This window comes from Hyla sarda, chromosome 9, assembly GCF_029499605.1.
Source record: "Hyla sarda isolate aHylSar1 chromosome 9, aHylSar1.hap1, whole genome shotgun sequence".
In the NCBI taxonomy this organism is placed as follows: Eukaryota; Metazoa; Chordata; class Amphibia; order Anura; family Hylidae; genus Hyla; species Hyla sarda.
This window is the reverse complement of record NC_079197.1, coordinates 169,048,934-169,065,978: the sequence shown is the minus strand read 5'-3', so window position 1 is coordinate 169,065,978 and position 17,045 is coordinate 169,048,934. Positions and strand designations below refer to the sequence as shown.

The 17,045-nt window shown below is 45.6% G+C and overlaps 1 protein-coding gene across 1 annotated transcript; it reads left to right on the top strand.

The window, feature by feature from the left end:
* Positions 1–3,032: 3,032 nt before the first annotated feature.
* On the top strand, positions 3,033–15,519 carry LOC130290300 (oocyte zinc finger protein XlCOF7.1-like). Its single transcript, XM_056537717.1, has 6 exons — positions 3,033–3,174; positions 4,451–4,514; positions 7,783–7,910; positions 9,746–9,925; positions 10,001–10,127; positions 13,932–15,519. Exons 3-6 carry the CDS (start codon positions 7,833–7,835, stop codon positions 14,813–14,815), a joined length of 1,269 nt encoding a protein of 422 aa, XP_056393692.1. The 5' UTR covers positions 3,033–3,174; positions 4,451–4,514; positions 7,783–7,832; the 3' UTR covers positions 14,816–15,519.
* The last annotated feature ends 1,526 nt before the right edge of the window (positions 15,520–17,045 follow it).

Below are 17,045 nucleotides of genomic sequence, written 5' to 3'. Positions count from 1 at the left end.
GTCTGTTCCATGATAGGAGTAGGAGTAGTACCGCAGCACTGCAGGAGTCCTGGGCGGCTGAGGAGTTAAAGGGGTACTCCGGTGGAAATTTTATAATTTTATTTTATTTCTTTAAATCAACTGGTGCCAGAAAGTTAAACAGATTTGTAAATTACTTCAATTATAAAAAAAAAAAATCTTAATCCTTCCCGTACTTATCAGCTGCTGTATACTCCAGTGAAAGTTGTGTAGTTCTTTCCAGTCTGACCACTGTGTTCTCTGCTGACACCTCTGTCCATATCAGGAACTGTCCGGAGTAGGAGCAGATCACCAAAGAAAACCTCTCCTGCTCCGGACAGTTCCTGACATGGACAGAGGTGTCAGCAGAGAGCACTGTGATCAGACAGAAAAGGGTTTCACAACTTCCTCTGAAGCATACACCAGCTGATAAGTACTGGAAGGATTAAGAGTTTATATAGAAGTAATTTACAAATCTGAGTAATATTCTGGCTACAGTTCATTTTTATTTTTTTTACCAGACTACCACTTTCTCTTAAAGGAGTAGTCCAGTGCTGAAAACTTATCCCCTAGCCTAAGGATAGGGGATAAGTTTCAGATCGCGGGTGGTCCGACCGCTGGGGCATTTTTCCTGTCCTTCTCCATTCCAGGAGGAACATTCATCAAAATGGTAAATATCTCGTAAAGGAAACATCTAATGGTAATGTGCTATAATCTGAATAAATAAATCCAATAAATTTACTTTATACTTCATAACATGTAAATACAGGACATGTAGAAAGTAGCGAGTAACAGGATTGTTTATAACCGTCATACACAGTCACATTAGGTTGGGTGTCATTACACGTCCGCATTCACACCTGTTACCGTATTTTTCGTCCTATAGGACGCACCGGCGTATAAGACGCACCCAATTTTTAGGGACAAAATCTAAAAAAATAAAGATTTTTAACCCAATAGTGGTCTTCAACCTGCGGACCTCCAGATGTTGCAAAACTACAACTCCCAGCATGCCCGGACAGCCGTTGGCTGTCCGGGCATGCTGGGAGTTGTAGTTTTGCAACATCTGGAGGTCCGCAGATTGAAGACCACTGCAGGAGGAGGTAATACTCACGTGTCCCCGCCGCTACGGACCCGTCACCGCTGCCCTGGATGTCGCTCCATCGCTGTCGCCGTGTCCCCGTCGCTCCGGAACGTCTCTGCTGCCGGCCGGGTATCCTCGCTCTCCGTCGCCGCCATCACGTCGTTACGCACGCCGACGCACGTACGCGACGACGTGATGACGAGGAAGGAGAGCGCCGGCCATACAGGGGATCCCTGAACGGAGAAGACACCGAGGAGGCAGGTAAGGTCCCTCCCGGTGTCCTGTAAGCACTAACCCGGCTATTCAGTCGGGCTGTTCGGGACGCCGCGGTGAAATCGCTGAACAGCCGGGTTAATGTCACTTTCCCTTCAGACGCGGCGGTCAGCTTTGATCGCCGCGTCTGAAGGGTTAATACAGGGCATCACCGCGATCGGTGATGTCCTGTATTAGCCGCGGGTCCCGGCCGTTGATGGCCGCAGGGACCGCCGCGATAGGGGTGTATTCGCCGTATAAGACGCACCGACTTTTTCCCCCCAGTTTTGGGGAAGAAAAAGTGCGTCTTATACGGCGAAAAATACGGTACTTGCAATGTTTCATATGGCATCACTGCAAGCAAGGGTATTGTGTATGCAGTATATCAGTGTTTCCCAACCAGTGTGCCTGCAGCTGTTGCAAAACTACAACTTTTGCAACAGCTGGAGGCACCCTGGTTGGAAAACACTGCAGGATAAAGGATTCTATATATTGTCTCCACTTCTCAGCTGAGAGCAGGACGAGCTATGTACAATGTATGTCTGGAGTCCAGGTTGTTTAGCTCACAGAGCATTGTCTAGACTGGATACAATTGTCTCCACTTCTCAGCTGAGAGCAGGACTAGCTATGTACAATGTATAAGTCTGGAGTCCAGGATGTTTAGCTCACAGAGCATTGTCTAGACTGGATACAATTGTCTCCACTTCTCAGCTGAGAGCAGGACTAGCTATGTACAATGTATCAGTCTGGGGTCCAGGATGTTTAGCTCACAGAGCATTGTCTAGACTGGATACAATTGTATCACTTCTCAGCTGAGAGCAGGACTAGCTATGTACAATGTATAAGTCTGGAGTCCAGGCTGTTTAGCTCACAGAGCATTGTCTAGACTGGATACAATTGTATCACTTCTCAGCTGAGAGCAGGACTAGCTATGTACAATGTATAAGTCTGGAGCTCACAGAGCATTGTCTAGACTGGATGCAATTGTATCACTTCTCAGCTGAGAGCAGGACTAGCTATGTACAATGTATCAGTCTGGAGTCCAGGCTGTTTAGCTCACAGAGCATTGTCTAGACTGGATACAATTGTATCACTTCTCAGCTGAGAGCAGGACTAGCTACATACAATGTATCAGTCTGGAGCTCACAGAGCATTGTCTAGACTAGATACAATTGTATCACTTCTCAGCTGGTCACTCACAATGAAAACGCAATGCAATAAAAGCGCAGTGCACGTATTACATACCACCACCAGTAACTTATCTGTATATACTGTATAGAGGGGAGAGGACGGCATAATCACACACAGGGGGTGACATACAGGTCTCAAGTCCTGCAGGAACGCATGGGAACTGAGTACCTGCACTTTTTCCACAGCAGGAACACCATTCCCATTAGTAGGAGTCCTGCAGGACCAGCCCTGGAGTGGAAGGGTTCCCATACTTTTTTTCCCCCTGGCGACATATATATCTTTACTGGCTCCATGGGGAGATTTCTCAAAACCCGTCCAGAGGAAAAGTTTCCCAGTTGCCCATGGCAACCAATTAGATTTCTGTTTTCATTTTTAACAAGGCCTCAGCAAAATGAAAGAAGTGATCTGATTGGTTGCTATGGGCAACTGGGCAACTTTTCCACTGGACGGGTTTTGATAAATTTCCCCGCATGTGATTTTCTGGAGCGTTTGATTTTGTGACAAGTAGTCGGCTAAAGGACCTTCGATGATGTCACGATCATGTGATCAGTCACTACAGACAAGCGACTGCTCCCGTGTATGGTCACATGATCGTGACATCATTAAAGGTCCTTTGTCCACTGTGGTCTGGAGTCTCCTGCACAGTCAGTGTATGTTTTACTCTATTATTATGTAGATTGTTGTGTGTGGAGTTTACGCTGCGTTTTATGTCTCCGTTTTGCTGTTTCCTATACAAAATGTTTAATTTTGCTGTATGCAAAAAAACACTATTGTGTACTCCAGTGTTTCCCAACCAGGATGCCTCCAGCTGTTGCAAAACTACAACTCCCAGCATGCCCGGACAGCCAAAGACATGCTGGGAGTTGTAGTTTTGGAACAGTGGGAGGCATGGTTGTTGGTAAGCACTGCTTTACATACATGACTTTGGCGTCATAGTGCCCTAATAAATACCCTCTTAAAGGAGTACTCCGGCGCTAAGAAATCTTATCCCCTATCCAAAGGATAGGGGATAAGATGCCTGATCGCGGGGGTTCCACTGCTGGGGACCGCTGTGGTCTTCCACGCCGCACCCCATTAGAATCAGTCCCCGGAGTGTGTTCGCTCCGGGTCTGATTACTGGCGATCATGGGGATGGAGCATAGTGATGTCACGGCTCCGCCCCTGTGTGACATCACGCTCCGCCCCCTCAATGCCAACCTATGGGAGGGGGCGTGACGTCACTATGCTCCATCCTCCTGGTCGAGATGGACTCAGCCTGAGGACCTCCAGAGGTTCCGGACCTCCCGCAATCTGACATCTTATCCCCTATCCTTTGGATAGGGGATAAGATGTCTAGGGGCAGAGTACCCCTTTAACGACAATGGATGTAAATGTACAACCTGGTGCCCTAGTATTAATGTATGAAGACGTACATTTACGTCCTGTACATCAAGTGAGCGCAGGAGCTCCGGTCACTTCATGCACGCTGATGTCCGCCATTGACGTTAAAGAAGAATTCCGGTTTATAAAAACTTATCCTAAGGAAGGGGATAGATGTCAGATTTTGCGGGGTCCGACTGCTGGGACCCACTGCAATCTCCTGCACGCCGCCAAAACTGCGACCGACATGCAGCTCTATGGCAGAGGCGGAGATTGCCGAACACATCGTTCCGGTTCTCATGGAGGGGGGTGTCGGCCATTGCTTCCTGCTGTGGTCGACACGCCCCATTCAGGAGAATAGCTGGGGCACCGTTCGGGAGATTTTGGGGGGGGGGGGCAGTGGTTGGATCTCAGGATAGGCAATACGTTTTTATAAACGGAGTTCTCCTTCAAGAGGTTCACTGCACGGTTAGTGGTGTAAATAAGATGCAATCCCAAATTTGCTAAATCACATTTCTTAATATATTTAAAATTTCACCTCACAAATATTTTTTTATTTTATTTCAGTTTTGGAGCACAAGAAAAATAAAGGAAATCACTACAAAGTACAATTGGTCTTGGAAAAATATAGGTGTGTAGAGGAAACATAAAAGAGTTATGGCTATTAAGGGGCGAGGAGGAAAAAAACGAAAATGGGCAAGGTCCTTAAAGGGGTACTCCACTGCCCCAGCATTTGGAATATTTTGTTTGGAGGGGGGGGGGGGTCATGATGCCATTCCATGCCCACGTGATGTCAAGCCACACCCCCTCAATGCAAGTCTTTGGGAGGGGGCGTGGCGGCTGCCACGCCCCCTCCCATAGACTTGCATTGAGGGGGCGTGGCATGTTGTCACAAGGGGCGTGGCTGTGACATTACAAGGGGCGTGGCCGTGATGTCATGACCCCCGCCACCCGCACCCATCTTTCTAAACAGACGTTGAGTGCTGCACAGAGATCGCAGGGGTCCCATCTCCTTTGGATAGGGGATAAGATGTCTAGGGGCGGAGTACTCCTTTAAAGGGGTTAAACTAAGAAAATTAAAATAAAGAAAAATTAATAAACTGCACAAACTCTGCAAAAGAAGGGTGTTGTGCGTAGTGTGTTTTATATTTCCCCATTGACTTTTAGCTAACATCGGGCTACTATGTATCTCGGCCATGATAAATGCAACAAAAATGTGGTTTTCCTAAAAACACTATGGGGAAGATTTATCAAGACCTGTGCAGAGCAGCAGTCGCCCATAGCAACCAATCAGATTCTAGCTTTCATTTTTAAAAAGGTCTCTGAAAAATGAAAATCTGAAATCTGATTGGTTGCTATGGGCAACTGCTGCTCTGCACATTTCTTTGTGGTGTCAGCGGGGGTGCAATGTAGGGTAGATGTTATAACCCTAGGGGCAGATGTTATTAACCGCTTCTTGTCGTGACGCCAGGGCGTGGTTTAGCCTTAAATGGGCTATCCAGGAAAAAACATATATATATATATATATATATATATATATATATATATATATATAATCAACTGGCTCCAGAATGTTAAAAAGATTTGTAAATTACTTCTATTAAAAACTCTTAATCCTTTCAGTACTTATGAGCTGCTGGAGTTGAGTTGTTCTTTTCTGTCTAAGTGCTCTCTGATGACACGTGTCTCGGGAACTGTCCAGAGTAGAAGCAAATCCCCATAGCAAACCTCTTCTACTCTGTGCAGTTCCCGAGACAAGCAGAGATGTCAGCAGAGAGCACGGTTGCCAGACAGAAAAGAACAACTCAACTTCAGCAGCTGAAAATTATTGGAAGGATTAATCTCACGGAGACCCATTCACACTAATGTTAAATTCACAATGCGGGAATTCCGTAGTGTGAACATACCCTTAATGTATAACATATGTGGGTAACACTGGAGGGGGGCCCTGGGGACATGAAGGGACACTGCCTGACAGGGCAGGAGAGGTACAGGGAAACACCATCCCGTACTGGGCCACCACATCTTGATACATTTTCCCCTATAGGTGACACCTGCCTTAAAGGGTTGGTATCAAATTAAAACAGTGGTTTCAAACTGTGGCCCTCCAGATGCTGCAAAACTTAAACTCCCAGTTGAAGTTTTGCAACATCTGGAGGGCCACATTTTTTGGCGTGTGCCATGAATTCTCCTGGTGTATGCGGTAAACATGTCCACAAGCACGCTACATGTGCTAAAAAAAAGTGTACTGCTGTAAAATGCCTTGACATAGTTTCCTATGGGGGCACAGTAAAAATCATCTACCATGCTGTATATGTGGTGAGCCACGGGGCGTGATGTGAGGTGTATGGGGCAGATGTTATAGCCCAGGGGCAGATGGTATTAACACCTAAATGTTCGTGACGACAGGGCGTGGTTTTCCCGATAACTACCCGAACGGTAGTACCGCTAGTCCTAGTTAGACAGGGCAAATAAGAGTCCAAGGCCAGGTCAGGGTTAATGGTTGCTTTACTGAGGTAGACAGATGGTACAGTCCTTACAGCTCGGCCAGGATCCCGGAGAGGTGACCAGTAACACAGGGAACCTCGCAGATTGCTGGGACTTTGCAGTGACTTGACAGACTTTAGGACAGCCACGCTGACTATAATAGACTTGACTGAGGGTAGTGACAGCAGACAGAGCATGTGACCACATTATCATGTGACTAACTTAAATGGGCACTGTCATGAAGTTAAAAAATTGATGTTGTAGTACTTAAGTACTACAACATATCTCTAATATACTTTAATAAAAAAAAAAGTGATTTTAAACAAGTTTAAAATCACTTTTATATTCGGCCACTAGGGGTCGCCCTCCTAGTGGCCGAATGCATTCGGCAGTGACGTCACTACTGAATTTTGACTCATTTAAGCCTGGCAATGAGTCGAAATCCAGTCACTGTGGTGCTCGCTCCCGCCTGTCAATCAAACAGGCGAGAGCGAGCATGCTGATAGCTGGGGCTGCGCGCATTGGCCAGCTCCACTGGCCTCGCACACAGCCCCGCCCGCCCCGTTACCCTGTCCCTGTGCCCACAAGCGCGATCGCTACCATCCCCGCTAGCGGGGTCCCTGTGCCCACTAGCGGTGTCACAAGGATGCTGAGCGCTGCTCTGTTCCCCGTCCCTGTCAGCTCTCAGGGTACGGGAACAGATTTAAAAGCCTCGCGCGCAGCTAACGTAGTACTGCGCATGCACAGTACTACACAAATAGCGTAGGGCTAACGCCAGGCTCCTAGCGCTGCCTACGTTAGCCCTACGCTATTTGCGTAGTGCTGCGCGCGAGGCTTTTAAATCTATTCCCGTACCCTGAGAGCTGACAGGGATGGGAACAGAGCCGCACTCCTACTAGGTAGGGACATATTAGATTATATAGTACTTGGTGGGAGCTACACTTTAAAGGTCCTTATACATAATACATATATCACTATGGGGGAGACACTGCAGGAGGGCCCTTAGGACACAGAGGGACTCAACCTGACAGGGCCTAAGTACTGTACAGGACCATATCCAGTACTGGGACATCACGTATACATTTCTTGCAATGGCAGACATATACCCCTATACAATACCTATACAATGACATACATGAAGGTAATACAGCGGACATAAACCTCCGAAACAGAAGGTGTAAACAGGGCTCCACCTACACCAACCTTATAGCCATATAGACATCCTGGAATGTATTAGACTTGTGTCTCGCACCATTAAAAAAAAGGACATACTTTATTTGTGGCCATTTGTTCAGCCTCTTATGGAAATAAAATTGATATTTTTTTCTCCTGTGTGTGAACATGGCCTCACATTGATTCTCTAATGGGGGTTTGGAATCATTCTTTTCCTGTATCTCATTTTTTTTTTTAAGGTTCTTCCATATTAATATTCTGAAAATAATTGCCCCTCTTATGATTGAAAATGGAGAAGGACAGAAACAAGAAGACTGAGCGGATCTTAAACCTCACCCTGGAGATCATCTACCTGCTGACTGGAGAGGTGAGTAACTGTGGTGCCGCAGGGGGTGCAAGGAATACCTTATCACTTCGTGACGCCAGGGCACCGTTAGCCTATACACGGTCCGAGGTTGGAGACAGCTTCTCCTGGGCCAGACGCGGGAAGTAAAGAAACACACCGACGTCGGGTTACGGATAACTGTCTTTTACTGAGCAGAGTGCAGATGGAGAGGATGCAGTGTAACCCTTTGGGAGTCCTGTTGCCTTGCTGGGACTTATGGTGCTTTTCACCCAATTGATGAATACTGACTTGATATGAGACTGAAGATTCTCTAGGCCGCTAGGGTTCTGACAAGGTCCTGTTACTTTCTCCGCCAGGGCTTGACTTTCCACTGTGCGGGGGATCCTTGCAGAATGGCTGGATAGGATATGAGAAGAGATTTGTTCCACACACAACTTCACTCCTTCACCACACTTGTGCTCAGCATACAGCTCTAAGCTGAACTGGGTCAACTCCTCCCCCAATACACTATATACTACCGAATTTAGGGGTTCCCATTGGGCAGACAGGGCTTACATGGCTTATACTGCTCCTCTGCTCTTAAAGGTACAACACACATAAATAACATATTTTACATTGTATATTAGAAATATTATAAACATGATTAACTGCTCAAACATATTAAATGTGACAACCAGTCACTTAGTAGGCCCGGCATCTGTGCCGCAGGTCTGCCCGAGGAGATGCACAGCCCACAAGACAGCCTTTGGTGCTGGGACACCACATAACTGCTATAATTTCTGATTTCATAGAGATAGCAGCAGCAGTATACAGATAGAGCTGGAGGGGAGGTGTATTACTACGATATATCCTGATCCCATAGAGATAGCAGCAGTATAAAGATAGAGCTGGAGGGGAGGTGTATAACTACTATCTATCCTGATCCCATAGAGATAGTAGCAGTATACAGATAGAGCTGGAAGGGAGGTGTATAAATTCTATATATCCTGATCCCATAGAGATAGCAGCAGTATACAGATAGAGCTGGAAGGGAGGTGTATAAATTCTATATATCTTGATCCCATAGAGATAGCAGCAGCAGTATACAGATAGAACTGGAGGGAGAGGGTCTGTGAGCTGAAGCAATTTAAGTGATCATGTTCCTGTAATTCACAGGAAGTCAGTTGACCCAGGACTTCCTTTCTTTCAAAACATTAAAGGGGTAGTCCAGTGGTGAAAAACGTATCCCCTATCCTAAGGATAGGGGATAAGTTTCAGATAACGAGGGGTCCGACCGCTGGGCCCCCGCGATCTCTTTGTACGGGGCCCAGGCTCTCCGGCCAGATAGCTGGTGTCGACCACCGCACGAAGACACGCCCCCTCAATACAACTCTATGGCAGAGCCGGAGATTGCCGAAGGCAGCCCTCCGGCTCTGCCATAGAGTTATATTGAGGGGGCGTGTCAGCTGCCGCTTCATGCGGTGGTCAACACGACCCCTTCCCGCCAGCTGTCGGGGCCCCGTACAGGAGATCGCGTGGGGGCCCCAGCGGTCTGACCCCCCGCAATCTGAAACTTATCTCCTATCCTTGTGATAGGGGACCAGTTTTTCACCACTGGATATCTCTTTTAAGCCATGTAACTTTTAGTAGGTCATAGTGGTGATCACATGACTAAATTAGAGTAATGAAACCCATGGATGCAGCTGTGCTGGAATGAAACAGATAACACTGTAGGACTAGTGATGGTGAGTGTGCATGATATGGTGCAGAAAGCAAAACAAAAACTCAAAGTGCTCCTATAATAACGCCAGGATTAGAGGGGTAAGATTCTTGGAATGTTTATATTGATACGTATGATTGTGTCTCTTTATACACAGGGCTATACAGTAGTAAAGAAATATGATGAGAATACGACTCCAAACTCCAACCCCCATGTGTCAGGACGGTGGAGTGAGAGCCAAAGCTGCATCTTCCCTCCATCACTGATACATGAGAGAAGCCATGACCAGAAGATCCTGGAGCTCACCAATAAGGTCATTGAGCTTCTGACCGGAGAGGTGAGTGCTGCTGGGAATTCTGGGATATATTACAATAATGTGTCCGGATGATGACCGTATCATTGTGTCTGTCAGGTCCCTATAAGGTGTCAGGACGTCACTGTCTATCTCTCCATGGAGGAGTGGGAGTATTTAGAGGGACACAAGGATCAGTACAAGGACATAGTCATGATGGAGGATCAGCAGCCCCTCACATCACAGGGTAAGGGAAAACATTGGTTCTGTATATTTTCCATTTGTTGCTTGGCATTGACATGGGGTCGCCACCTCTCCTGCAAAAAAAAATACCGCCCATGCTAATTTGCATAATTAATTATATATGTGTTACATCACAGGATACACATATGGAGGGAAATTTGTCCTATTCTGACCCCTAGAACTTTTTTATTTCTCCTTATAAGGGCCTGCAGGAGGCTCATTTTGCGCCCCTATCTGTAGTTTTTAACAGGGCCATTTTTAACAGGACCATTTTTGTTTTTCATCTCCTTTTTTTTTATTAAAGAGTACCTGTCATGAAACCATATTTTGTGAACTAACTCAGATTATATTCTCTAACTACTCCTAACACCCCTTCTGCCCTAAAAAAAACAATTCCGAGCTTTAAAAAGCTGTGTATCTTACCTTTCCCCTTGCTCACACTGTGTGAGCTCCCGGCAGGAGAAAGTGGGCGTTCCCCAGCAGGCACAAGGTCACTGAAGCCTACGAGAGCTGTGCCTCACCATGCCCCGTACGCACTTCCTGAGTTTGGACTTCTGCATGTCCGGAAGGAGACCAAACTAACTGTTTAACTTGGGAATGGAACAGAACAGAGCCACCTAGTGGACGTTTTTTTCAATCACATTAAATGCATATAAAGGTTGAGAATTTCAACAGCAAGTAAATAGCAATGAGTCTTATAATTACATAAGGAACAATATATTCAAAGTTTGGTGTGGTGACGGGTACTCTTTTAATTCGGGAGTCGCAGTTAGTTACGCCCCCTTCGGCTGTCCAGGCATGCTAGGAGTTGTAGTTATGCAACAGCTGGAGGCACCCTGTTTGGAAAACACTGCCCCAATTGGTGTCGACACAAATTTTTACCTTACCGGATCACTTAGGGCCAAACTCGGAAGCGGACTCTAAGTCTCTAATCCTCTAAGTCTTTACTGTTCCTCCCGCCTCAGGATGTGGATTTCTGCTGCTGGAGGATACCAGATCGCTGCCCTAAGAGTGGTCCCAGTATAGGTAACAGCTGACCAGGCAACAAGAATACAGGCAGAGGTGAGGCTGGGGCAATAGGTTAGCAGTCTGCTGGTGGTAATGGCAGAAGACACAGTCCAGTGTGGGTCAGGCAGGCAGCAGCAGATGGTGGTGGTCAGCAGAAGGTAAACACGATCAGATAAGGAACATAATAGCTGATCAGGAACAACACACCTTTGCTATGGCAGAAGCAGTATTGCCCAAGTACAGGTGAGTGGGCAGAGCAGCCTTAAATAGGTATGTGGTGTCAGGGTGTGAAGTGAGGTGGATGGTGTTAACCCCTAAATGTTTCTGATGCCAGGGCATGGTTTTAACCGAGAACCACCCGAACGGTAGCAGCGCTAGTCCTAGTTAGGCAGGGCAAATAATAGTCCAAGGCCAGGTTAGGGTTAACGATAGCTTTACTGAGGTAGACAGATGGTACAGTCTTTATAGCTAGGCCAGGATCCCAGAGAGGTGACCAGTAACACAGGGGACCTCACAGCTTGCTGGGACTTGTAGTGACTTTGACAGACTTTAGAAGACCGGACCTATGGGTGGAGGGTTATTATCCTCAATTTATTTACATTTGATCACTAAGTGATCACTAAGACCCTAAATTTACCACCCATCAAATGATATCTAAAATATAACTTTTATTCCTTGCCATAAACATTAAAATTTAAAGTGGATTTGTCTCCGGTAGAGATTATAATCAATGCATGATACTACATGCTATTGTATGTATGTCTGCATTGCTGTGGCTGCAGCCCACAAGCAACATTGCTGGGACTCCACTCTATATTAAAAACTGTCACACACTACCCCCCCCCCCCCCCTCCCCGACGTTTCACCACAACCTGTGGCTTTATCAAGGGCTATGGGGTCAATGGCCGACAGACTTTGACAGACTTTAGCACAGCCACGCTGACTATAATAGACTTGACTTGACTGAAGATAGTGACAGCAGACAGAGCTGACTTGACTTACTGACTTGTGGCTGTAATTTAGATTGAGGCCTCTAGATGTGCTGGACACTGGTTCTGAGACGTCTGGACTGGACCGAACCTCAGCAGAAATTGAAACACAAGAGACAGATTGCAGCTCCTCCCCTCTTATAAAGGGGGCGGAGCAAGGAGCCCATAGGCTAGCTGCGGGTCATCTGGTCACCTGGTGCTCTCTGGGTAACAAAACATGCGACTTAAGCATGTGACAACCATTATCATGTGATCAATAAACATGTGACCATATCAAAGGTCCTTTACACATAATATACAATTATACAGATTATAGGGGACAGTGCAGGTGAGACTGGGGGCGTACAGGGACTCAAGCTGATAGGACTGTGAGATGCGTATCCCGTACTGGGACATCACAGGTGATGCCAGGCATGGATGGGTGTAGAACACATTAAAGAGGGCCCCTTAGAGGTCAGACAAGAAATTGCAGCCATGGTGGAAGCAGCAGGAGATCGGGAAGAGGAGGAAGCCTGAAGCTGACAGCGAGGAGGGGGAGCAGAGAACACAGCCTGGCGGTGGTGCCTGGACATGCTGAACACTGGCGGGTGCCAACTGTTGGCATTACACTGAACAGGGGATTCTCTTCTGTTAACCTCCTTATGGTTTTTATGAAAATACATTAACTGGACAACCTTTTATTTGACACCTTATAGGGTATTCCAGTTAAAAACATTTTCTTTTCATGTCAACTGGCTCCAGAAAGTTAAAGGGATACTCCGGCGCTAAGACATCTTATACCTTATCCAAAGGATAGGGGATCAGATGCCTGATCGCGGGGGTCCCGCCCCCTCCCATAGGCTTGCATTGAGGGGGCGGGGCAGTTACGTCACAATGCTCCGGCCCCAGTGATCGCCAGTAATCAGACCCGGAGCGAACATGCTCCGGGGACTGATTATGACGGGGTGCTGCGTGCAAGATCACGGGGGTCCCCAGCGGTGGGACCCCCGTGATCAGGCATCTTATCCCCTATCCTTTGGATAGGGGATAAGATGTCTTAGCGCCAGAGTACGCCTTTAAAAAGACTTGTAAATGACTTATTTAAAAAAAGTATTAATCCAACCAGTACTTATCAGCTGCTGAAGTTGAGTTCTTCATTTCTGTCTGACAACAGTGCTCTCTGCTAACACCTCTGTCTCTGTCTCAGGAACTGTCCCGAAGCATTATAGGTTTGCTATGGGGGATTTGCTCCTACTCTGGACAGTTCCTGAGACAGAAAGAGGTGTCAGCAGAGAGCACTGTTGTCAGACAGAAAAGAACAACTCAACTTTAGCAGCCGATAAGTACTGGAAGGATCAAGATTTTTTTAATAGAAGTGATTTACAAATCTCAAACAAGTGAGACAACAGCCAGCACCTGTTAAAACTTGCCTTTATTAGAGTCCATAAAAAATCCACATGGGAGGCAGTGAAGGAGAGAACGTGGAAACAATAAAGTCCAGTGTTACGTCATGTTGCCGTCATGTTCTTCATATTGCCGGCATGTTTCAGGCCTAGTGACCTTTAGTCAGGGCATGCATCCCATGTGGATTTTTAAAGGACTCCAATAAACGCAAGTTAACAGGTGCTGGCTGTTGTTCCACTTGTTTGGTATTCGCATTGCGGATTGCGGCGCACCGTGGGTCCAGGTGAGCTGATACTTCCTTTTCCGTGCTTGCAATTTACAAATCTGTTTAAGCTTTAAAATAAAATACCCCTTTAATACTGAGAATACTTTATCTTTTATGGTAAGAAATAGAAATTCATTTTTTTAATTTTTTTTATTTCCGACAGATGTCATCCTGAACCAAGAATGGAGCCACCTCTCCCCATCTTCCCCATGTAAAGAAGAATGTGATGTGACACAAAGTTATTGTGAAGAATGTCCTATAACCCCAGATCCACCTTCACTTATACCCAGCACAGATCTCTCGTCTCTCTCATATGATTCCACTACTCTGGAAGAACCTCAATCTGATCAGTCACAATTTACTTTTCCTGAAGGTGGAAATAACTTTACAAAGAAATCTCATTTGTCTATGCAAAAGACAAGCCACAAAACCCAGAGAAAATATTCATGTTCAGTATGTGGGAAATGTTTCACAAATAAACCAAATTTTCTCGAACATCAGAGAATTCACACAGGGGAGCGGCCGTATTTATGTCTGGAATGTGGGAAAAGTTTTACCTGGAGATCGAATCTTGGGGAACATCAAAAGGTTCACACAGGGGTGAAGCCCTATTCTTGTCAGGATTGTGGAAAATGTTTATCTTCGAAATCCCACCTTGTGGAACATGAGAGAATCCACACCGGGGAGAGGCCATTTGCATGTTCCGAATGTGGGAAAAGTTTTGCAATTAGATCCAATCTTATAGAGCACCAGAAAACTCACAGAGGGGAGCGGCCATATTCCTGTTCGCAATGCGGGAAATGTTTCACACGGAAGCCGGATTTGGTTAGACATCAGAAAGTTCATACTGGGGAGAAGCCGTTTTCGTGTATGCAATGTGGGAAATGTTTTTCCATTAAATCCAATCTTGCGGAACATCAAAAAATCCACACAGGGGAACGACCGTATACATGTGCGGAATGTGGGAGATGTTTTTCCAAGAAATCAAATTTAGTAGAACATCAAAAACTTTATGCTGGAAAAAGCCATTTCCATCCGTATAGTTGATGAAATGTTTCACCCCAGGACCGGAGCTTCTACAGTTATAGGACCTGGCAACTCAATATGGCCATAGATATTGGCGACCAATTTGGACAGTTATGGTGGGATTGGCCAACAATATGTATGGTGGCAGATATGGAGGGGGTGAACCAGCCATGTTGGACCCTAACATTCCCAGTGTCAGCAGAGGTCATCGGTGGGGTTGGTATCCAGTGACCCCCACAGTCTATAGAACAAAGGGCCCAAAACACTCAATCATGGTGCCCCTTCATCCTCTGCCCCTGAGGTCTTTGAATGGACCTTCAGTCCCACTGCACTGAAGAGTATGAAGACAACGCAGTATTGCGGCTCATTCATCCCATTAGTCAGCGACAAACAGATTTACATTGGCAAAAGAGTGGGATAGTGGGAGTAGCGGTCTTCTTTGTCCCCAAAAATTCCATAAATATCTAATTCATTGGTAAAGAATAATGTAACTCAAGTCATAGTATCCCCTATTTCAGCATTTTCCAACCAGTGTGCCTCCAGCTGTTGCAAAACTACAACTCCCAGCGTGCTGGGAGTTGTAGTTTTGCAACAGCTGGGGGCACACTGGTTGGGATCGCTGCCCTATTTGCTGGGACATTCTATACTTTTTGTTAGGTTCCTCTGACCTTTTACTCTTAAAAAGATGAAGAGTCTGGTATTAATAAATTTGCTTTACCTCTGTAGTTGTTTTTTTTATTTATATATATATATATATATATATATATATATATATTGTTATGGGGGCGGCCATCTTGCCTGAGCTGTTTTTTTAAACAGCATTTTGTGATATGCTTTGCAGCAATCCCCGTTAACATAGGCAACTATAGACAGGAGCTGTCCCATTGACATAAATGGGAAAAGTTACTGGACATATTCTGTGACTTAAAGACTTCATTCCACAAGGAGTGGGGGGGGGGGGGGGGCTGATCTGTGGACATTATCTATTGTCTTCTCTATCTACTCGTTTCACGTTTCTCTCTGATTTCGTACAGATCACTTTGAAGCAGCCCATTCCTTATCATTACAGACCGAACAGGAAGTCTCCGCTTAGTTATAGCCCTAGTGGAGAGAATGAAAACTGCAAGATTTTGTTATTGTTTTTTTAATATAGATAGCGACATGGAAAATGAAAAAGAACATCACCAAAAATACTTTTAACATTAAAATATTAATTTAAACAATTTAATATTTTCTGGAGTCACCTAAATGACTATATAAAAGTAGTTTTTATTGATATGCATTAAAATAACAACAATAAAAAGGAGGAATAGCATTAAAAAAAAATGCGACATCACCAGAACCACTGCATAAAAGAAAGATGATAATACAGTATGTGGGTAAAAATTACGGTAGCGCATAATGCAGTACATAAAAGGCAGCAAACAGCACAATGAGCAACATGAGTAAATATAAGTACAGTGCTCCCTCAAGTTACAAAATTAATGGGTTCCAGGATGACCATTGTATGTTGAAACCATCGTATGTTGAGACCATAACTCTATGGAAACCTCGTAATTGATTTTGAAGCCCCAAATAAGTAGATAACTAATATAGATAAAGCAAATCCTTACATATAAAAGTAAGAAAGATCTGCTGGAGCTGTAATCACTGTCTATTTCAGGGTTTTCCAACCAGGGTGTCTCCAGCTGTTGCAAAACTACAACTCCCAGCATGCCCGGACAGCCAAAGGCTGTCCGGGCATGCTGGGAGTTGTAGTTTTGCAATAGCTGGAGGCACTGCGGTTGGGAAACGCTGGTCTATGTAGAGGACAGGAGCTTCTTCAGGGTCCTGTACAGTACACAGTGTCCTAAAAAAGTAACATGGAGCCACCCTCACCTGGTGTCCAAAGGAGCAGCTAACCCTGGTACAGGTAAAGAGTACAGAACATGTAATACCTCCCTGTACTGTAGGGGGCGCTACCAGACACCAGTCAGTGCATACACTTCAGTAATACAGGTAAAGAGTACAGAACATGTAATACCTCCCTGTACTGTAGGGGGCGCTACCAGACACTAGTCAGTGCATGCACTTTAGGAATACAGGTAAAGAGTACAGAACATGTAATACCTCCCTGTACTGTAGAGGACGCTACCAGACACCAGTCAGTGCATACACTTCAGTAATACAGGTAAAGAGTACAGAACATGTAATACCTCCCTGTACTGTAGGGGGCGCTACCAGACACCGGTCAATGCATGCGCTTCAGTAA

Bases quoted from the DNA above. Each gene is read 5' to 3' on its own strand.
- LOC130290300 (XM_056537717.1), top strand. From the start codon at position 7,833: ATGGAGAAGGACAGAAACAAGAAGACTGAGCGGATCTTAAACCTCACC. The intron at 7,911-9,745 runs GTGAGTAACTGT...CTTTATACACAG, and splicing joins TCTACCTGCTGACTGGAGAG to GGCTATACAGTAGTAAAGAA. The intron at 9,926-10,000 runs GTGAGTGCTGCT...TGTGTCTGTCAG, and splicing joins TTGAGCTTCTGACCGGAGAG to GTCCCTATAAGGTGTCAGGA.